The following is a 24,383-nucleotide window of genomic DNA, read 5'->3' as shown; positions in this document are numbered from 1 at the left end:
TTTCAGTTCCGTGATGATGGTCTAAGCAAAAACCCTTCGTCCTGTTAAAGATAAATTAAAAAAAAAAAAAAAAAACCAAAGGGAACAAAACTTACTCTGCAAAAGTAATATATGATTTATCTGCTGTTGTCATAAGAATTCCAAATAGACAAACTCGGTGTAAGTAGGAGTTAATTATAGTCTGAGAAATAAGGTTTTTGTTTTGTATCTCAAAGGCTTTTAAAATAAGCTCCTTGATACAATTTGTGCAGGTTCGTGTTTACTGGTGATAAACCATGAAAGTGATTTATTAAGATTTTTTCATTAATGAAACTGGGAGGTGTGTGTATTTCTTCTTAACGTGTAAAAAAGAGACTAAGAACCGGCCTTTCCTTTTTTCTAAGAATTTTAAAAAATATTTTAAAAAATGTATGTAGATTGTGTAAGTTCATGGAATTTGACACTAATAATCAATTCGTTAATATTATTTTCACTAAATGATGCACAAGATAGTTTTAAAAAAGATATTTTAATGGGAAGGTAGACTTTTCCACCTAGTGTATTCTTTTCCTTAAAAAAAAAAAAAAAGAAAAATCACAATACTCTTAAGACCTGCCATATGTGCTGTGATTCAAGTTCTTTTATATTGTTTAGTGTTAGATGTTTATTTTAAACTGCAGTATCAAGAAATACAACTTTGGTACTATATGGTTTACAAGTTTGTTTTAGCAAGACAAAGTTTAAAAGTGAAAATTTTATCTCGTTTAAGGTTATATATAACTTTAAAAGCCAAAATCAGAATTATTTTCCCTCCTGGAATTGTTTGGAACTCTCCTACTTACTGGGCGTAGGAGGGGGTACATTGCTTTACCCTACAACTTTCCGAAAACAAATCTTTATACAGTGATGGAATAAACTATCCTACAAAGATGTTTAGTTACTAAAATACGTAGAAGATCCTTTTTGACAGCTTTGACTATAAGGTATTTCTTGTAGAACTCAAAAGCAACCTGTAGAAAGTTGCGTAGTTTATATATTGCATCTGGAAGCATTTTTAACACAGTGTGCTAGGGCCAAAATGATTGCCAGTTTAGCTTACTCTGCTCATGAGCTCTTGTTTTAAGGAAGGAAGTATGCTGATTTATGTCATCTTTGTAGAGCTAGGTAGAAATTAATGATGTCACAAATATAGTATTATTATAATGTTAATTTTATACTGATGATTTTAGAAAATTTTGCATTATGGTATTTGCACATAATAGGAACAAGAAATGGATGCAACCTGCTCTACTACAAGTAAAAATCCTCAAAGGTTAAATTTTAAATAGCTTTATGTAATATCATAATCTTTGCACGTTATACATTTTTTAAAATTAATAAGAATACCATAGATACCATGTACAGTATATAGAATATTTAGGCAAATAATATTCTGTGCTCTTCCAAGTTAACTCATATCCTCTATCAGGAATTGTTGAACCAAAAGCCCATGATTAGAACTGTGGTCTGTGGTTAGAATTGAGTTTTAATATAATTGGTTTTCTTTGTGATCTTAGTATTTTTTTTCTTTTTCTTTTTTTTATGCTATGAATTTTATTTTGTTCATTTACAAACATTATTCATAGGGGGCTTCATTAGGCCACCAAAGATGTCCATGACACAAGGAAAGGCTACAAACCATTGCATCTGGCTAAAGAATTTTGATTTTACATGAGACTTCAGAAGAGTTGCTTCATATACTCATCTTTGTAGTTCATCAGAATTTTTTCTGCAAAATAAGCCTTATTCCAATATCTTAGCTATTTTTATGAACAAAATCAGTTATTTGAGGTGTCACGGTGTTTTTGAATTAATTTGAAGATAATAACATTAGTTTTCAATTTTACACATATTACAAAAAAGAAGTTTTAAGAAATACCCTTCCTTTGGAAGTTTTTTACTGCTGCGCTTTTCTGAGTTAGAAGTATTGAATAAACATTATTGACGTCCTATTATATGCTAGGCATAGTGCTAAACACTAGAAAGTCAAAGGCTAATTAGACAATGTTGGCTGGGTGCTGTGGCTCATGCCTGTAATCCTAGCACTTTGGGAGGCTGAGGCAGGCAGATCACTTGAGGCCAGGAGATTGAGACCAGCCTGGCCAACATGGTGAAACCCTATCTGTACTAAAAAATACAAAAATTAGCCAGGCATGGTGGTGCACACCTGTAGTCCCAGCTACTAAGGAGGCTGAAGCAAGAGAATCACTTGAACCCGAGAGGCGGAGGTTGCAGTTAGCCGAGATTGTGCCGTTGCTCTACAGCCTGGGCGACTGAGGTAGATTCTGTCTAAAAAAAAAAAAAAATCATTAAGTAGTTATTTTTCTGAAAACTTGTACATTGGTTGAAAATTTCTAAATCAAGTCTTTATTGCTGACATTGTTATTTCAGTCACTTTATCTTTCTTTCTGATCCATTGGCTGTTAACATTTTAACTCATTTTCTCCTTCTCTCCTTTCTAGTCCAGAAAAGTTTTGTAAATGAACATTTACAACAATTCTGTCGTGAAAATCCACTTATAATGTGAAGTATTCCCAAACATTCATTTTATAAATTACATTTTTCATATGCTAGTTATTCTTAAACTAGGATAGCTCCATAACTAAATTGCTTATCATTTACTAAGAACTGCTACTAAAATTTTTAAATTAAGAAATTGATATTTCATTGAACAATTTATCTGATCTCATTAATCTGAATTAAAGCAATGGTTAAGTTTAATATATCAGTTTAAGGTATTTCCTTAAAGATAGCAAAATAGAATATAAAATATATAATACAGCATCTGCTTTTTTCTAAATCCTTGTTGACATTGTTAAAAATCATATTACGTGGAAGATAATGTTATTATACTTAGCCTGCATTTGTTGAATGCCTATTTTTTGGCCATTTATTAGGTATTTTATACGTGGTTTATGATTCTCACAATAGCCCTGTGAACCTTTTTATATTGATTTTGATTATAGATGATGAAACTGATATATTTTTAATGATTGAGTAGTTGAGCAATGTGTTGTAAACTTTATATCAGAGGAGGAATAAAATATCTATGGGAATTATAAGGTCACTATCAGGGTATGGATTCCATCCTTGTCAAGAAGCCATCAAGGTATTCTTTGCCCATCAGATACCCCATTCTTTGGCTTTTTCTTAACTCCTCAGCCTGCATAATAAATTGTTGCCCCTCTCATGGTGCCCCTCCCCATACTTAGGTGAGCAGATTGAGCCCTAAATTTTTCCTCCTATATGGTGCTACCATATAGGCATGAGATAATGCTCCTCCTTTGTCAGTGTAGTACTGACACTGACCTACCTGTCAGATGGTAGGAAATTGCCCTATACTTTAGTGCCTAGGTTGTCTTTGTTAGGAACACTGTTTTTTCCAAAGGGTTTGTTGTTTGAGATTTTACTTTATTTCCTGAGCTTCCTTTAATAAATATTTGATGAAAACTTAACCATGCACTCACTGTGTTCTGTTCTAGATACTTGGGATTTGCTTTACATTCTAAGTGGATTTGGAGAAGAGACAATAAAGAATAAACAGTCAATTCTATAACATATTTAGAAGGAGAAAAGTGCCAAGGAGGAAAGAAAAAGTAGAGCAAGGTAAGAGGAATTGGGAAAGTGTGGTAGAGATTGTGATGGTTTGCAATTTTAAATAAGTGTAGGCCTCATTTAAGTGATTTTTTTGGCAAAGCAATTATGAAGGGAGGGAGGGCAAAGCCATGTGGGCATCATGGCGGGAATGTATTCCAGGCAGGGGAATGGCCAGTGCAAACAATATAGAGAACAGAAGTTTGCATAGTGTGCAGGAGTGAGAAGGAGACTGATGTGGCTGGAATGGGAAAGCCAAAGGTCAAGTAGTTAGATGAGGGGCTGGGCAGATAGTGACATTATGATTTAATTTTAGAAAGATCTCTGTCTACTCTCCAGAATAGACTTATATGTTCCTGTGTAAAGGGTAGAAGCCAGGAGACAAGCTGCTATTTTTTAATCCACACAAGATGTGATGATGGCCAAGACTAGAATTGTTGAAGTGGAGGTGGTGAAAAGTGGTCAGATCCTGAAATATGAGAGAAAAAGGAGTCAAAGATGACATGAAGATATTTGTTCTCAGCAACTGGAAAGCTAAAGTTGCCATTGGCTGGGATGGGGAAGAAGATATAGATAAAGTAAGAGTTCAGTTTGGGGCTTTGTCAAGGCAAATAAATGTTAGGTTATTGCTGACCTGACATAATTTTCTTATGGAGATCATGTCGTAAAGTAGACTGCCGTAAGCCATTTTCTTTAACCACCATGTCCTATATTCTGGATACATGTACATGCTTGTCTTTTGCTAGTTAGTTACTAGTGGAAACTAGTGAATAGGTAAAAGCAACATGAAATATAGCACAGTTTTTTGTTAGACACAAATAAATAGAGCAAAAAAGTGGAAACATTGAAAATTACTTAAAATTTACTTTTTTTTGTTGGCAGTATTATAGTCTTTTTTCTTATTAATTTTATTTTCTGTCTGTTTTATAAATTTTCTACTGTAGTCTTCTCTAATTCCTCCATTTCTAGGGTGACAATGGTTTTACACATCAAAGAATATTCTTCAATTATACCTTCCTTACTATAATCCTTTAGCTTTATAAACACAAAGTTACTTCTGTAATGGAAGATATATTTTTTCTTTTTTCTGACACTACTTGAAGATAAAGAGATTTTTTTGTATTCAACTTGGTATAACTCTTCTGTTTGCTATCTAGTTATCTAAAATAAAATCTTAAATACTTCTAGTAAGATGAGCAGTTGTAGCATATCATCAGAAAGTCCTCAATGTATCTTTGAGGTGCTGTATTGTTACTGAAAAGATGTTAATATGAAGTTTTACTTTACAGTTTGATGGCTAGGACTGTGTACTATTAAGAACATATTTGCATAGCAGTGATTCTCTGCTAATATGGAATTATGGATATTTCTAATTTTCTTTATGTAGTATTTCTGTGGTATTTCAGAAATCTAATGAACAAGTACTGTTTGATAATCAAAAAAATCAAAAAATCAAAAAAATACACATAAAAGAACAAAGAGTCTCATGGCTTTATCAACTATTGTATTAGTTTCTTAGGGCTGTTGTAACAAAGTACCACAAACTGGGTGGCTTAAATGACAGAAATTTATTCTCTCACAGTTCTGGAGCTAGAAGTCCAAAATCCAGGTGTCAGCAGGATTGGTTCCAACTGAGGGCTCTGAATAGAATCTTTCCTTGCCCCTTCCTAGCTTCTGGCAGTGGCTGTTCATCTTCGGTGTTCCTTGACTTGCAGCTTCATCCTTCCAGCCTCTGCCTCTGTCATCATTCTCTCTCTTTCTCTTCTTATAATGACTGCTACCAGTCACATTGGATTAGGGCCCACCCCAATGACCTCATCTTAATCTGATAACATTTTCAAATACCCTGTTTCCAAATACATTGACATTCACAGGTCTGGGACTTGGACATATGTTTTTGGGAGACACAATTCAACCCATAATAGGTATAATGAATCAGGTTTAAGATGCCATTATCATTTACCCAGACCATTGTAGTAGCCTGATAAAGTTATTGGATGTTAGAATTTGAACAAATTCCATATAGTGTCATCCCCTTTTGGGGAAAAACACCTATTAAATAATTTATATAGCATGGTGTAGATTACCTAATTATGTATTGGGCTTAAGTTTTGGAAGGAGAAAAGATAGTTTGATAGTCTTGTCTAGGGTAATGAAGGAGAGTGGCCCTGGAATCTTGCCTTTTGGGATAGAATTATTGCTGGTAAAGCACTGACTCATAAGAAAACAGCAGTGACTTATTTCCTTTCTTTTCTTTCTCTCTTTCTCAAAACTTCTGGTTCATTTTAAAGTTCAAATATAAGTTTTTTATTTTAAAATATTTTATTGGAAAGTTAATAACTGATATTAAGCACTTAATAAAGTTAAACATTTTGTTTTACCCCATCAAAAAGTGGGCAAAGGACATGAACAGACACTTCTCGAAAGAAGACATTTATGCAGCCAAAAAACACGTGCAAAAATGCTCATCATCACTGGCCATCAGAGAAATGCAAATCAAAACCACAATGAGATACCATCTCACACCAGTTAGAATGGCAATCATTAAAAAGTCAGGAAACAACAGGTGCTGGAGAGGATATGGAGAAATAGGAACACTTTTACACTGTTGGTGGGACTGTAAACTAGTTCAACCATTGTGGAAGTCAGTGTGGCGATTCCTCAGGGATCTAGAACTAGAAATACCATTTGACCCAGCCATCCCATTACTGGGTATATACCCAAAGGACTGTAAATCATGCTGCTATAAAGACACATGCACATGTATGTTTATTGCGGCACTATTCACAATAGCAAAGACTTGGAACCAACCCAAATGCCCATGTTTGGTACATATATACCATGGAATACTATGCAGCCATAAAAAAGGATAAGTTCGTGTCCTTTGCAGGGACATGGATGAAGCTGGTTTGGTTAGAGGTAAAAGTGTTAAATTGGCCCTTAAGGTATATAATTCCTAATTTTAGCTCTACTACTTTTGGTCTCTAAAAACTGGAGTCCATTACTAAACTTCTCCTGACCTGATATTTCTTATACTGTCCAAAGAAGGAAAAAAGTTTAGTTTAGTGGTTTTCATACTTTTTTGACCATGACTCAAGGTAAGGAAGATGATTTGCATCACAGTCTAAGTACCTATATCCACATATTATTTTATTGGAGACCTGAATTTCTTTTTAAATATTTTTTATTTAAACATTTATTTAAATATTTAAATATTGTTTTATTAAAACAAAAAAACTTTAATAACAAAATCAGACAAAGATATCACAAGAAAACTACAGACTGAAAATCCCTCATGAATACAGATGTAAAAATTATTTAAAATTTATTAGCAAATTAAGTCCAAAATGCATAAAAAGAATAGGTTTTGATAAATTGGCATCATTGACAGGAATACAAGGTTGATTTAACACTTGAAAATCATTGTAATGTACTGTATTAAGACTCAGAATCATATAATCATCTCAGTATTTACAAAATTTAAAAGTTTTGACAAAATTCAACAACCATTTAAACTGTCAACAAATGGAATCATATAATCATCTCAGTATTTACAAAATTTAAAAAATTTTGACAAAATTCAACAACTGTTTAAGATAAAAGTTTCAACAAAGTAGGAATAAAGGGGAACTCACCCAACCTAATACAGATATCTGTAAAAATCTACAGCTAACCCTATACATAAGGTGAAAGACTGAATGATTTCATCTCAGATTGGAAGCAAGATCAGTATTTCTGTTCTCACTTCTTCCTTTTGGCATTGTACAGGACGTCCTACCCAGTTAAATAGGGCAAGAACAAGATGAAAGAGGCATACAGATTAGAAAGCAAGAAGTAAAAGTATCTAAGAAATCTATAGAATAGCTCCTAGAACTAAGGTTGCAGTTTTTATTGTCAGTACACAAAATCAATTATATTTCTGCATGTTAGTAATGAAAAATTGGAAACCAAAATTGAAAACATCATTTACTATAAAGCCAAAAAAAGATGAAAAACTTAAGAGATAAATTTAAAAATATATACGTTAACCTGTACACCTAAACTGGCAAAACATTTCTAAGAGAAAGAAGACCTAAAAAAATGTAGAAAGACATAATATTCCTAGATTGGAAGTCTCAATATTGTTAAGAGGTTATTTATTTTTTTTGAAAGAGTGTGGTTTTGGTATAATTGTAGACATACCTGAAATATTTATAATTCATTTAAAGTAATGGCAAAAACCACAATTACTTTTGCACCCACCTAGTAGAATACAGAGACCAGAAATATATCTACTACATAAGTAATCAATTAATTTTGTTTTTGTTTTTGTTTTGAAACAAGGTCTCACACTGTGTCACCCAGGCTGAAGTGTAGCGGCACAATCACAGCTCACTGCAACCTCTACCTTCCAGGCTCACTCGATCCTCCCACCTCAGCCTCCTGAGGAGCTGGGACTATATAGGCATGTGCCACCATGCCCAGCTAATTTTTGTACTTTTGTAGAGATGCTTCTCACTGTGTTGCCCAAGGTGCTCTCGAACTCCTGGGCTCAAGTGATCCTCCCACCTCAGCCTCTCAAAGTACTAGGATTGCAGGCATGAGCCACTGTGCCTGGCTATAATCAATTAATTTTTGACAAAGTATTCCAAAGCAATTTAGGGAAAGCATACTCATTTTAAAAAATGGTGCTGGAAAATTGGATTCTGCTTGAACAAAATTAATCCAAATCCTCGTCTAACACTATACACACACACACACAAAACTTGAATCATAGAGCTAACCATAAGAGCCAAAACTTTAAAACCTCTAGAGGGCCGGGCGCGGTGGCTCACGCCTATAATCTCAGCACTTTGGGAGGCCAAGGCTTGCAGATCACGAGGTCAGGAGATCGAGACACCATCCTGGCTAACAGGGTGAAACCCTGACTCTACTAAAAGTACAAAAAATTAGCCGGGCGTGGTGGCAGGCGCCTGTAGTCCCAGCTACTCGGGAGGCTGAGGCAGGAGAATGGCATGAACCCGGGAGGCGGAGCTTGCAGTGAGCCGATATCGCGCCACTGCACTCCAGCCTGGGAGACAGAGCGAGACTCCGTCTAAAAAAAGTAAAAAAAATTGTATAGTATTCAAAAATTTAGGAAAGCACTTTTCTATAAAGTTAAACGTACATTTAGAATACAACCTAGCACTCCCACTGCTAGGTATTTACAAGAGAAATGTGTCCACAGAAAGACTTGTACTTGAATGTGTATAGTTACTTTATTCATAATAACCCCAAAATGGAAACAACTCCAATTAATCTACCTACTGGTAAAGAGATAAGCAAAAGAATATTACTCAGTAACAAGGCATGTACAACTACTGATTTGTGCAGCAATGCAGATGAAACTCAAAACTATGAGTCCATTTATGAGAAATTCTAGAAAAGTTGAAACTAGGACAGAAAGTGTATCAGTGTTTTCTTGCAGGTTGAATGTATTAATTTTCTATTACTATGTAACAAATTACCATTACCACCACAGCTTAAAACAATGCACATTTATTATTTCATAGTGTTAGTAGGTCAGAAGTCTAGGTCGTTTTTAACTGGATTCTCTGCTCTGGGTCTTACAAGAGTGGTCAAAGCATCAAATGGGCTGGCCTTTTATCTGGAGGCCCTAAGGAAGAAGAAGCTGCTTCCAGGTTCATTCAGGTTGTTGGCAGAAGTATTTCCTTGTAGGAGTGAGGTTCCTGTTTCTTTGTTAGCTGTCAGCCAGGATCTGTTCTCTCATGTTAAGGCCCCCTCCACCTTTAAAGCAGCAATGGCACATCAGGTCTTTCTCATGCTTCAAATCTCTCGTTTTCTGTCACCAGGCAGAGAAAGCACTCTGCTTTTGAGGATTCATGTGATTGCATTAGGCCCAACCAGATAATCGCCATATTTTTAGGCCAACTGTGCCATATAACATAATGTGATAATGGAATAGATAGCTTGTCATATTTACAGGTTTCTACAGGGCATGAAATCTGGGGATGGGGGCATGGGTGCACTGTGGTAGAATTCTGCCTACCACAGTGGGGAAGGTTATTGACTGTGAAGGGGCACAGGAGAGCTTCTCAGGGTGATGGAAACGTTCTATAGCTTGGTTGTGGTAATGGTTACATGACTGTAGGTTTGTCAAAACTTATTGGAATGTGCATTAATGGGATGAATTTTATTGATTGCAACTTACATCTCCAAAGCTGGTTAACTTAAACATCCTATGTACAAAAATATTGTACATAAGAAAATTAGCTGTCACTGAGATACTAGTGACTTCTGAATTGTTTAATTTGGATCTTATTGAATAGAAAATAGACTAAAATATAAATAGAAAAAATAATATAAAATTGAAGGTAGAGTAAAGAAAACTACAGTTGTGTGTGTAAGTAGATTTAGATGAATAACAGGGAGGAAGGAGTTAATTACTAGCTGTTCCTCTAGACCTTCTGTTAGAATTAGATTCCCTCTACTCTGCCTTCCTTTTTGCTACCCAGGTATTCAGCCTGGGGATTATAAATCTGAATGGTCTTAGCAACATCAGCTCTAGACCTCTGTCAGATACAATAGCAATTGCATGCAACATAGACTGTAGTGGCTATCTGCTATCATCCATCCACCCATCTATATATGGTGCTATTATGTGAAATAAAGACTAAAATACTGTCCTTTTGGCTCCAATATAATAATTACTACCATAAACCTGGTGTTTCTGATATTCTTTCAGGCTGCCACTTTTCTCACTTGCATGCCCTTTCTTTTCCATTTCATCTATTCTTATGGTTTCTTATGTTTATATGTTCATGACTTGAAAATCCATTATGTCCAACCCTAAACTATTCCCCAGAATTACCTTTTGAATCTAAGTGTTTACTGGATCTCTCCCCTTGAATGTTCTGTAGAAACTCATTCATTTTATCCCAAATGGAACTCAATATTTTCTCTCAAACAAGCTCATTTTCCTATAAATACTATTTGAGTTGGTATAACAGTCCTACTCCCGTTCATTCTAGAAACCTGAGAACTTTCTTTACTTTCCTCTCTGCTTCATAGGTTTTGTGGACTTTACTTCTGAAAGAGTGTCATATTCATCCCCTGTTTCTGCTACCACTGTCTTTGTGCAGGCCTATGCCATCTCTCCTCTGCATTCCTTCACCAGCCTCCCAATTTACTCCTTTTACTAGCAGATTTACCTCAAATTCATCTTATTCATTGCCATGGTCTATTTATACCACAAGTCTGATTGTAATTTCCCTGCTTAAAACCAACAAAAGCTTTTTGCCACCTATTAGGTAAAGTCTAAATTTCTTATGTGACCTTCAAGACCAGCCATGATCTGACCCCTGGTTCTGTCTACTTCATACTTTATTGTGTATATTACTTGATTACTTGGTTCATAGCATTTCTTTGAAATGCATCTCGTCCTCCCAACATACACATGAAACTTGTGCTCATTTTTCAATATATAATAAAATGTAACCTCTCCAAGAAGTTTGTTCTGCCTCCACATGGATCTTATGCTATAATATGCATATCTATGGCTTTGCATATTTACATGTTTTGTTCTTTTTTCTTTGGGCTTCAACTGCACATAACTGAGTTAATCTTTTTTGTTTTCTAAGTTGGCTGTCTAGCCCTGTTTCAGTTATACATATATACTCCTCCTTGCTCAAGTGATCATATTAAAACATATATGTTTTCACACATACATTGTTTTACCAAAGTGGGATAATATTAAATTCCTGTATTTTGCCTTTGTCACTCAAAAACACTTGTGTTTTCCTCTAATGTGGTATTGTGGTCTGTCTTTGGAGAGTGGCTATAAACGCTACCCCTTCCCTGCCAGGGCTTCAGGAGATGTGGTCATGGGTGTTTACAATGTGCCTTTCACAGGATACTTCTTTATCCTGGCATATGACCTAATGCCTTAGTGTCCATGACCCTTGATAGGTATCCCTCTCACAGGAGACTTGTTTATACTGGCAGATGCCCTTATAGCTCTTGTCTTACCTGTGTTGAGTTTATTCCTGTCAAGATAGCCATTCTCTAGGAGACTCCTGACCAGAAAAGAAGTTGGATTCAGGTGTAACTGGGCGAGACACACAGGATACAACTCACCAAAACACATGAAATTACAGAAGCAGTATTATTTACAAATCGAGAGAGAAGAGGGCAGCACGCCTCCTACGGCCAACTGGAAGTGGGGAGCCACTGAGATATGCACATTCAACCACTGGGTGGGGAGCAAGAGACAGGGAGTGAGGGGAACCTGTGGGCCAAAGCCTTTATTGGGGTCCAGGGTATTACCTAGGTGAGTCTCCTGCAGGGAAGTCTAATTGGTGGGTTTAGAGTAAGTGGGTACATGTTCCATGAAGTCTCTGTGACTGAAAGGTGGTCACTGTGGCATATCTGCACAGCCCATGCAGGCTGTGTGAGTCAGTAGGTCAAGTCAAGTGGGTTGTATTTCACTGACCACTTATAAAGAGGTGGTAACTAGGAAGCAGTTATATAAAGTAGATATCTGGATTGACCACATTGAGGAACTAGGAGGAGGTAGAAAACTGGAAACTGTCAAGGGTAACTGAGCACTGCTTCTGGTATGAGAAAGTCCAACTTATGTTCAAAGTGGATGCAGAGGTAACATAAAATTATAGGAATTCACTGCGAACACCCTGTAGCAATTATGTTCCTACTGATGGATATTTACTTTATTTCCTTCATTATTTACTGGTACAACCTAATATATCTCAATAAAAATGTACTTTTATTTCTGGGGTATACATTCTCAGTATTGGGTTTTGGAGGTTGAAGTGTGTTTTAATTTTTAATAGTTGTTGCCATGTTGATCTAATATTGCCAGAGGGTATAATAGTATGATTACATTTTTTATTAGCAGTGAAAGAAGGTACCTCTTCCCTTTTATCCTCACCAACAGTATTTTAATATTTTTGCCAGTTTGATAGAAACGAAGCAGCTTTCAACTACTGTACTATAATGCCTCTGGGTTGGAGGTCCCCAAGATCCCTCCCACCTGACAGATTTTGTTGATTCTCTAGCAGGACTCACAGGGCTCAGCATATAGTTGTATGCATTGCTGTGATTTATTACAGTGAAAGGATATAAAGCAGGATCAGCAAACAGAGAAGGAGCAGGAGGTGAAGTCAGGAGGAAACCAGGCACAAACTTCCAATTGTCCTCTGCCAGTGGAGTCACACAGGGCACACTGATTTCTCCAGCAACAGATTTTGTGATGACATGTGTAAAATGTTGTGTACCAGGAAGCTCATTAGAGACTCAGTGCTTAACATTTTATTGTGGGGTGGTCACATATGCATCCTCTGCCTGGGACGTACCAAAATTCCAGATTTCCAGAAGGAAAACAGGTGTTTGGGATAAACATTTTGTTTGTGTAGTTTAGGTGCAGTGACCCACGCTTATCAGGGTGGTAGGAAGCCTCCCCAGATCTTGAATTCCCAAAGGTCAGCCCTGCAAGCAGACCGCTGTAAGGATGGCAGTCTCAGGGGTGCTATGTAAAGTCTTTTCTTTTGCTCTTTTTAAAAAACAGCTTTATTGAAATATAATCACATACCATACAATTCACCCTTTAAAAGCGTAAAATTCAGTGGTTTTTAGTATATTCACAGAAATATGTGTACATTACCACAGTCAATTTTGGAACATTCTTACTACCTCAGAAAGAAACTCTACCTTTAACGATCACCCCTCGTGCTCCTATAGCCCCCACTTCTCCAGTCCTAAACAAACATTAATCTACTATCTATCTTAGTAGATTTCCTAGTTGTAGACATTTCATATGAATGGAATCATGTAATATGTGGTTTTTTGTGACTGACTTCTTACACTTTGCTTAGTTTTTTTAATGTGCATTCATGTCATAATATGTGTCGCTACTTCCTTTTTATGGCTGAATAATATTCCACTGTATGAATATACATAACACATTTTGTTTATCTGTTGATTGGTTGATGGACATTTGTTTGGGTTGTTTCCACTTTTTGACTGTTATGAATAATGCTGTGTTAGCTCTTTTCTTCACAGCCTCCCAAATATTTATTGAGAGAATAAATACAGACTCACGTTTGCATTCTCGTAATAAACTGCATTATTCTTTTCAATAGTGTGTTATTCCTTTGACATATTGGTAGATTCTGTTTGCTAGCATTTTATTTATAATTTTTGTACCTATAATGATGTCACATTTGTATGAGGTTTATCATGTTTTGATATTAAGGGTATGTTAGCTTTATGAAATGATTTGGGGTTACTTTCTATTTCATTTTCCCTTTGGCCTGCAGTGATCTAACACTAGAATTAACTATTATTTGAAGTTTAGATAAAAATTTAACTTTGAATTTGTCTAATCCAGATGCCATTTAAAATGGGAGAACTTTTATCTCTTTTCCATTTTCTTCTAAACTAGCCTTTTTAAGCTTTTCATTTTTTCTTGTATTAATTTTGGTAATTTGTATTTTGCTAGGAAATTACCTGTTCCTTTTAAGTTATTGCCATAAGAAAGAAAGTAATATTCTTACCATTGCTTATGTGTCTGGTTATTTCTCCTTTAACAATTTCGTTAGTGTTTATGTTTCTCTCTCTTCTTTTTTTTTTTTTTTTTTAAACTTAATCAGGCTTTTTGTAAAAATGTCAGTTTTTGTAAAATTTTAGTTTGGGATTTATTTTTTCTATTGTTTGACTATAAATTGACTTGGAAATCTCCTTTCTTCTTTTTAGTATAAGGTTTCACAATTTTCATCTTACTTCTCTTTTTTCCTACATCATATTTGGATTCTTTGAGTTACACATCCTGTTTTTATCTGAGTTTCTCAGTCTCTAATTCTGGCAAATTCTTAATCATTTCTAGAGATATTTATTTATTTCCCTTTGTGAGAATCTTATTAGATATTGACATTTAAATATTTTACCCATGTCTCATAGCTTTTGAGAAGTGTTTATATTTTCTACTTCCTTATTCCTTTTTTAATGCTTTGTAGGAGAATTGCTTGACCTGAACTTGTTGCTCACTAGTATATTCTTGCCCTATATTTAATTTGCGAGTTAACCCATCGGATTTTTTATTTCAGCAGTTTAAAAAATCTATACATATCTTCAATTGGTGAATATTATGTTTGTTTTAAATTTGTGATCTCTTTAGTCTTTTTTCTTATGGTATAGATTGTTCATTTGTTGCCTTTCTTTCATTGTGCTCATACTCTCCAAGTGTCTGGTTATATTTTTCTTAGAAATTCCAAGTTATGAGTTAGTAATATTTGCCTGGGGAGCAGGGTGAAAGACTAGGCTCTAACATGTATCTTTGTGTAATTTCGTGGAGTAGAGGTGGGGGTGTATGGGCTGATTCGGGGTGATGCGGTTCGACAGTTGGTGCCAAAAAGGAACTTCCTATTGACCTGCCTAGAGGCATGATCTTCTCCAGGACCTGCTATCCTTATTGTATTTATGCAGTGCGGGTGAGGACAGAACACACAGGGGCCTTGCAGGTCACCTAAACTTGTTACCATTTCCCAAACTGTGCTCTGGTGCTTTCCTGATATAATAATCTCCTGTATCTTTAGATGGCACTGGGGTGGTAGCAGAGCTTTTCTGTCTCATTGCATCCTGTAGGGTAGAAATTCTCTGCCCAGAGCAATGTAAGGACTAGAAAAGGTCACAACTAGGTCTTTTCCAGTTGGTAGCATTTGGCCTGCTCCATCTCTTGGTTGCCATTTCCTTAACACTCTAGAAGCCAGTTGCTTTTAGTGTCCCCAAGGTTTTTCCTTTATTAGACTGCTTTTTGCTTTTGTGTAATCTATAGGGTTGAGATGGAGGGAGGGAAGCAGGAGTTTGAAATCTTGTGCTGGAATGGAAGCCATAATATTTTTAAATTATCTGTTTGTGTCTGTGCCCCTCAGCAAACTAAGCCCCTTAAGGGTAGTGATTTTTATATATACACTAAAGTGTATATAAAAATAGTTCATGGGGCAGACTTGGTGTCTAATAAAGTTTATTGAAAATATTATTTCAAAAAGATTCTTTCATTAAAAATAAAAATGTACTACCAATACAGAACTTCCTTAATATTATAAAAACGTGATTAAATTTATTAAAACCTTAATTTGTATGCAAGGTTTCAGGATCATTTAGATCACTTTAGAAGAGGTTATAAACTGTAGAGTAAAATAAAAAGAAGAAAACAACTAACATAATACATTTATCCCTCAGTGGATTGGTTCCAGGACCGACTATAGATACCACAATCCATGGATACTTAGATCATTCAGTGGGCCCTGAGGAACGCGTAGATACTAAAAGTTGGTCCTCCACAGCTGAGGTTCTGCATCCCGCAAACACTGTATTTTTGATCCGTGGTTCTTGAATCCACAGATGCAGAACTGGTGGATATGGAGGGCTGACTGTATAGTGTTTTATAATTCTCAAAACATTAACCTATGTTAAAGCAGGGCTGTTATTGTTATCCCCATCTGAAAAGTGAAGAAACCATGAATCAGAGATGACAAGAATGTATCTAAGACTAAGCAGCCAATAAATAGGCCTGGAAACAAAGTCTCCTGACTTGGATTCTTTTAGAGACTGATGCTTCTTTATTTTTCAGCACTTCTCTAATGGCTATTTAATTAATGACATTGAACTAATCTGTGTCATTCTGTCTCATCTTTTTGTACTGTGGAACTCAATGACTGTTACCCAGAGTTTTTGTTGTTGTTGTTTGTTTTTAGAGACAGCGTCTTGCTGCCACCCAGGCTGGAGTGCAGTGGTGCAGTCTTAGCTCACTGCAGCCTCAAACTTCTGGGCTCAAGTAATCCTCCTGCCTCAGCTTCCTGAGTAGCTGAGATTACAGGTGTGTACAACTGTGCTTGGCTAATTTTTTTTTTAAATTTTTTGTAGAGACAAGGTCTTGCTATGTTGCCCAGGCTAGGCTTAAACCCCTGGTTTCAAGTGATCTTCCGCACTTGACCTCCAGAAGTGCTGGGATTACACACGTGGACCACTCTGCCCAGCCATTACCCAGAGTTTAAAGCCAGAGTTCTTAAAAAGGGCTTGTGAGATCCCACATGATCTGTCTTTTTCCCATTTACTTTTCTCTTTGTTCACATTTCTCCTGCCACACTAGGCTTTATATTACTATTTCTCCACTATACCAGATATGCTCCAACCCTCAGTATCTTTGAGGTTTCTGTTCACTGTGCTTGGAAAATTCCTTCTCTCAGGTGGCTTCTTCATCCCTTTCCAATCTTTGTGCAAATGTAACCTCAATGAGACCATCGTTCATTATCCTATCTAAAAGCACAAACCATCCCACATTATATATACTTCCTATCCCCTTTTCTTAGATTGCTTTTGTTACTACTTATCATGTAACCCTTCTAGTACACTCTACAATTTATTATTCATTAAGGTATTGTCTGCCTTTCGTCGCTATAATGTTAGTTCCAGTGACTGGCTCAATACATGGCTGAAAAAATGTTGAATGAAATAATTCATCAACGAAATTCAGTTGATTAGACAAAACTGTTAGTAATACAGGTATACCACTGAGGTATTGCAGGTTTGATTCCAGACCACTGCAATAAAGCAAGTTGCAGGAATTTTTTTGTTTTCCAGTGCATATAAAAGTTATGTTTACACTATACCACAGTCTATTAAGTGTGCAAAATAGCATTATTTCTAAAAAGACAATGCATATATCTTATTTAAAAACTATTGTTAGAAAATGCTAATTATCATTTGAGCTTTCAGTAAGTTATAATCTTTTTGCTGGTAGAGGGTCTCGCCTTGATGTTGATGGCTGCTGACTGAATCAGGGTGATGGTTGCTGAAGGTTGAGGTGGCTGTGGCTATTAAAATAAGGCAACAATGAAGTTTGCCACATTGACTCTTCCTTTCACCAAAGATTCCTCTGTAGCATGTGACACTGTTTGATAGTATATTCCCCACCACAGATCTTCTTTCAGAATTGGGGTGGAACCCTGGCACTGCAGTAATGGTTCTAAACCCTTTGTTGTCATTTCAACAATGTGCACAGCATCTTCACCAGAAGTTGGTTTCATCTCAAGAAACCACTTTCGTTGCTCAGCCATAAGAAGCAATTCCCCTGTTCAAGTTTTATCATGAGATTGCAGCGATTCAGTCACATCTTCACACTCCACTTATAATTTTAGTTCTCTTGCTATTTACATCCAGTTACTTTCTCCACTGAAGTCTTGAGCCCCTCAGAGTCATTCATAAGTGTTGGAATCATTAACCAAATATGCTGGTAATGTTGATATTTTGCCCTCCTCTTGTGAATCCTGATTGTTCTTTATGGCATCTAGAATGGTGAATCCTTTTCAGAAGGTTTTCAGTTTACTTTGCCCAGTTCCATCAGAGGAATCTCTTTCTGTGGCAGCTGTGGCCTTATGAAATGTGTTTCTTAAATAATGGGACTTAAAAGTCAAAATTACTCTTTGATGCATGAGCTGCAGAATGGTTATTGCATGGATGAAAGCAACATTAATCTCTTTGTACATCACCATCAAAAATCTTGGGTAACCAGTTGCATTGTCAATAAACAGTAATATTTTGAAAGGAATATTTTCTGAGCAGTAGGTCTTCAACTGTGGGCTTACAATATTCAGTAAACCATGCTGTAAACAGATGTGCTGTCATCCAGGCTTTGTTGTTCCATTTGTAGAATACAGTCAGTCTAGATTTATCATGATTTTTAAGGCCCTAGAATTTTCAGAATGGTAAACGAGCATTGACTTCAACTTGAAGTCAACAACTGCATTAGGTCCTAATAAGAGAGTCGCCTGCGGCCGGAAAGGTGGCCACCCCCTCGTCTGTCACGCAATGCATGTTTGTGGGGAACCTGGTGCTAAACCATTCATAGATGACCAGCTTCTGGGTTGGGGTTTTTTATGTAGCATAGCGGCTTCCTCGCTGCGATCTATTGAAAGTCAGCCCTCGACACAAGGGTTTGAAAAAATAAAAAATAATTAAAAAAAAAGAAAAGAGTCATCCTGTCCTTTGAAGCTTTGAAGCCAGGCATTGACTTCTTTCTGACTGTGAATGTCCTAGATGGCATCTTCTTCCATCTGTCAATATCACTGTCAATCTTCAACTGTTTCTTCAACAGATGACAGTCTTCATCTGTCAAACAGTTGATGACTGTTTCTTCAACACTGAAAATCTGTTAATTAGCGTAGCCACTTTCATCAGTTATCTTAGCTAGATTTCTGGATAATTTGCTGTAGTTTCTCCATCAGCATTTGCTGACTCACCTTGTATTTTTATGTTATAGAGATTGCATCTTTCCTTAAACCTTCTGAACCAACCTCTGCTAGCTTCCTACTTTTCTTCTTTAGCTTCCTCACCCTCTTTTTCTCAGCTTTCGTAGAATTAAAGAGCGTTAGGGCCTTGCTCTGGATTGGGCTTTGGCTTAAAGCAATGTTGTAAATGGTTGGATCTTCTATCCAGACCGCTCAAATTTTCTCACTGTCAGCAATAAGGAATTTTCACTTTCTTATCGTTCAGGTGTTAACTTAACACTTTTAATTTCCTTCAAGAGCTTTCCCTTTGCATTCACAACTTGGGTTACTTACTGTTTGGTGTAGGAAGCCTACCTTTCTGCCTGTCTCAGCTTTCAACATGCCTTCCTCACCAAGCTTAGTCATTTCCAGCTTTTGACTGAAAATGAGAGACATGTGACTCCTTTTACTTGAACACCTAGGGGCCATTGTAGGGTTATGAACGGACGTCATTTCAATACTGCTGCATCTCAGGGAGTAGGGACGCCTGAGGAAAAGAGAGAGTTGGGGAAACAGATGGTCAGTGGAGCAGTCAGAATACACACATTCATGGATTATGCTTGCCATCGTATATGGGAGTGGTTCATATTGCCTGAAAACAATTACAATGGAAACATCAAAGATAACTTATCACAGACCAGCATAACAGATACAGTAATAATGAAAAAGAATTACTGAAGTGTGACATAGACATGAAGTGGGCATATGCTGTTGGGAAAATGGTGCTGGTAGATTGGCTTGGTACAGGGTTGGCACACACCTTCAATTTGTTAAAAAGTCAGTATATCTGCAAAGTGCGATAAAGTAAAATGCTATAAAACAAAGTATTCTTGTATTTGTTTGTTTTTAATTCATAGGTTTAACATTTAAAGTCCTTTTAATCAGGAGTGTGCATTTGTTGATACCATGGAAATTTAATTCACCAAGATTTATTTATGACTTAAAGCTTTCTTTTGAATAGTTATACATATCCATTTACATAAAATCTGACTTTTTTGGAAATATATGATTCTGTGTAAGAAAGATAACAATATATTCTAGAGCAATTTAGTGTTGACGGGATATAGCATACCAGCAGAAATATAATTTATTCTAGATTTTTGGGTAATATTTTCCTTATGAAACCATCTTTTGAACATTGAGCTTAAGGTAGGTAGGGATTGATGTCACATTGATATTTTAAAAATGTAAATGTTGAAATTTTTTAAAATTTATATTAGAATGCTATCAGTTCTAATCCTTTTTATGATGAGTTTTAATTCTATATTCAATATTTGTGTTCAAATGGTAAAGTTAAGAATTTTCTTATTTGCATTTGCTTTTATTTAAACTTTTTTTTTCTTTTTTGTAGATTTGCTTTGAGGCCACATTGATATGAAATATGGAGTCACCTTTCATAACTTCATCTGGGAAAGAGAGAGAAAACTTTCTTGTTAAAAAAACATAAGGAAAACAAACAACCAAAGGAATCATGCCAAATGCCAACTCTACATCTTTTTGTATTATTAACATATTTTATGCATCAAGACAAATGGCTTATGCATTAAAGGGGATGATTTGTTCATCAGTATTTTTAGCCATTAAAAAAATCGTTTTCATATTAACCTTATACAACTCCCATAAAATTTAACACATATAAACATCTTTAAGGCCTTGTTTAAAATAGCTTTCTTTTTTAGTGCTTAGAACTTCAATGTTTATGCACCCTATTGCTACTTGTCAAAGTCTTTAAGACTTTATAACATCAGGAAAGATATGGACTTGGAAACTTACATTATTAAAATAGACTGTAGTGGATTTAGGTGGGCAATTCAAGACATCCATTTTATTGTCCAAAATATTACATAAAAGTGTACAGTTTTTAGCCTAAATGCAAACAAAGTTGCTTGAAAATGGCATGGGTAAAATTCTTACGGAAACCTGGTGGCAATCTTGGAAAAGTTTATCAGCCTGGAAGTATGCTATCACTAGCCCCTACCAAAGGCTTGTTAAATGAACCAGGACAAAACAGCTGCTTTCTTAATAGCGCTGTACAGGTGAGACCATAATTACTTATTACATTAAAAAAAATACTTTTCAGAAAATCCTTTGTTTAATGCTTCTTTAGCTCATAAATTAATAGTAAAGTTACTATAGACTAGAATGACTTTTAATATAACTTTTAATGGGAGCAAAAATGTTTTGGCTGGTCATTTTGGTTTTTGTAATAAATGGAAATGGTTTTTTTCAACAGACTGATGTATCACTATGATATAAATAATCTTATTTAAAAGGTTTATTTAGTAAATTAGGGACATTTTTCTAACATACACAAATGTTTTGGTTTTAATCAGCTAACACCCCTCCCTTAAAAAAAACATCCGGTATATGGATCCCTGTAGATAGAATAAAAAGACATAAGCTGCTTGGATTGAGATGAGAATGCAGAGTTTTTGATTTCAGTACTCAGACTCCCTTCACCTCCCACTGTGGTCCTTAAATTACCTCTGCGGAATCATCATTTGGGCTGCAGTGTTTTGGTTAAATTGAAGGATAATCCATTTTGCCTCAATCCTTGTTGAAAATCTTTTAATTAACCTGCTTTTCTGTCTTAGATAACTATAGTTTCTTATGCATAATAAAGTTTTTATTCAGCAGTTATAGATTTTATAGATCCTGTGTCCTTCTGACCATTGTAGAGTACTAAAGATGAGGAAGATTTAGAATACTGATAACTTTTTCTATTGACCTTAGAATATACCTTCAAAGAATTCATATATAATGATTCACTTTTCATATGCATTATTTTTTCTTTTGAAAACTAATAGAGAAAAATATTTGTTGATTAGCTCATTTGACAAATAAACACATGTAGAATGTGTCAAGTGCACAGATATCTGACTCAGAGCTGTATTCTCAGTTGCCTTCTACCTGAGACAGATGCCAAACTTGAATGTTCTCTAACTCACCCAGGGAAAGAGAAGCAGTTGGTATTAAGAAAGCATTTATTCTAATTTACTTTAGTACACTTAAATGGTAGTGTTCTGCCCTGGCTCAAAGATCCCACTGACATTACTGTGACAAATGCAGAAAAATATTTATTCAGTGGCACTGGATATAGTGAAATATTAGATACCAAAAGACCTAGAATTAAATGCTTTTGATAGAATCAGGCTGTGAGAAAGGGTTTCTGGTATTTCAGATATTTTTCTGTTTACCCTTTTTCCTATTCTTTTTACCTTTTATGTTTTCCCCTCTGTTTCTGTCCTTTTCATTAGCACCCAAAATACTATGTATAGTTCAGAGAAACAAAACGCATATTAGAACGGGTGAAAATTTTGAGTAAGGAAACTTACATGGATCAGAACATTGAGAAGTATTCCTATGGTGATGTATTTTTTTAAAAATGAACATTCTGCTGACATTTACCATGAAGACTGTTTACTTATACATATCTGCATAGTTGCCATTTCTGGTGCTCATCACTTTTTTGCATAGATCCACATTCCATCTGATATCCTTTTCTATTGCTTGAAGGATCTTTCTTGTAATACAGGTTTATTGGTGATGAATTCTTTCAGCTTTTGTATGTCTGAAAAATATCTGTATTTCACCTTTATTTTTGAAAGATATTTTCACTCATTAAAGATGGTCCAAGCTGACATTTTTCTTTCAGTACTTTAAAGATTTTGCTTCTCTGTGTTTTGGCTTGCATTATTCTAATGAAAAATCTAATATTCTGATCTTTGTTTCTCTGTATGTAATTTGTTCTTTTTCTCTGGGTGCTTTTAAGATTTTCTCCTTATCATTGGCTTGAAGCAATTTAATGATGTTTCTTGATATAGGTTTCTTCATGTTTCTTGTGTTTGGGTTTGTTGAGCGTCTTGGATCTGTGGGTTTTGGATTTAAATCAAATTTGGCAACACTTTGTTATTTCTTCAAATAATTTTTCTGTCTCTTCCCTCCGTTGGGGTTTTCCAGTTACATATGTAGTGGGTTGCCTGAAGTTGTCCAGTTGTTCCACAGCTTACTGATGCTCTCTTTATTTTCTTTCTCAGTCTTTTTTTCTCTTTGTGTTTTACTTTGTGTGGTTTCTGTTACTCCATTTTCAAGTTCATTAATCTTTTCCTTTGCCTTGCCTATCTGCTATTAAACCCATCCAGTGTATTTTTTGTCTTAGACATTATAGTTTTCACTTTGAGAAGTTTTATCTTGGTATTCTTAAAATCTCTTTCATGTCTTTACTTAGCATTTGCTAGTCTGTTAAACATGTGAAGTATAGTTGTAATAATTGTTTTTATGTACTTGTCTACTAATTCTGTTATTTGTATAAATACTGGGTACATTTCAATTACTTTTTTTGTTGTTGTTGATGTCAGACAAGTTTTACCTTGTCAGGTTATGGATATTTTTATATTCCCTAAAAATAATCTAGAACTTTGTTCTGGGACAGAGTTTATTTATTTGGAAGCAGTTTGATCATTTTACTTTTAAACTTTGTTAGGCGGGACAGAGCTGTGTTTATTCTTGGGTTAATTTCTCTGCCATTGAGACTCTTCTTTTTCAACCATTGCTCTGTGAATTATGAAGTTTTCTACTTTGGCTGCAGGAATAGGCACTATCTTGGGCCTGTGAGCTCTGGGCACTATTCCCTCTAATCCTTTTGGGTGTTTCTTTCCCAGGCCTCAGACAGTTTCCTCATAGTACACCCCCAAATACTGGAGGGGGATCCTCTACTGATCCCTGATGTTAACTCTCTGTGCAGCTCTCTGCAGTACTCTGCCCTGCCAACTCTAGCAGCTTTGGGGGATCTGCTGGTCTCTGTTGTCTGCCATATAAACTAATTTACAAAGCCAATTCTCCCTGACAAAACAACTGTTCAAATAGATTTTCTATGAGATAAGACCTGACTTTCTTTTTGAAAATTCAGAATATAAATGTTGATTTGCAATTTGATGAATACATTTTTTAAAATGCTGAGAAATAAATTGTAGAATATGTCTTGTAAGAATTTACTAAACACAGACATTAAAATGTTTGGATCTGATATAAGACAGAAAAATGAATTTATATGCCATTTCTTACTAATATTTAAGCTATTTCTTACATTATTTTCAAGTAAAGAATGTATAATGAAAGGTTTGTATTTAATGCGTGTATAGATATGTATTGATCTTTTGGGAATAATATAAGAAATATGTATAAATATTCAAAAATAACTACATTAATTTTGTTAGGTACCATTTAAATTGCTACATGCAAATAATGAAAAAGTGTATATTGCTAGAAACTAATTAGTTCAACAACTTTCTTAAACCTTAATTTTTTAAAATAAGTGATAGAATATAATCAACATTTTAAAATGAAATGGGACCAGGAACAGTGGCTCACACCTGTAATCCTAGCACTTTGGGAGGCCAAGGTGGGTGGATCACTTGAGGCCAGGAGTTTGAGACCAGCTTAGCGAACATG

General features: G+C 35.5%; 1 protein-coding gene across 3 annotated transcripts in view; it reads left to right on the top strand.

Annotated features, from left to right (window-relative positions):
- Window positions 1-24,383, top strand: part of USP53 (ubiquitin specific peptidase 53) — a 71,969-nt gene that overhangs the window by 1,449 nt on the left and 46,137 nt on the right. For 2 of the 3 annotated variants that reach the window (XM_030815752.1, XM_030815750.1), the window contains exons 2-3: window positions 3,501-3,624; window positions 20,284-20,968. In XM_030815752.1, the coding sequence (XP_030671612.1) occupies window positions 20,825-20,968 (144 nt within the window). In that variant the 5' untranslated portion in view covers window positions 3,501-3,624; window positions 20,284-20,824. The remainder of the gene's footprint in view (window positions 1-3,500; window positions 3,625-20,283; window positions 20,969-24,383) is intronic. The other variant, XM_030815751.1, reaches the window with a different exon arrangement.

The sequence above is a fragment of the Nomascus leucogenys genome, chromosome 7b (genome assembly GCF_006542625.1).
Source record: "Nomascus leucogenys isolate Asia chromosome 7b, Asia_NLE_v1, whole genome shotgun sequence".
Classification (NCBI taxonomy): Eukaryota; Metazoa; Chordata; class Mammalia; order Primates; family Hylobatidae; genus Nomascus; species Nomascus leucogenys.
Note: the sequence above shows the minus strand (reverse complement) of the source record. Positions and strands in the feature narration are given on the sequence as shown.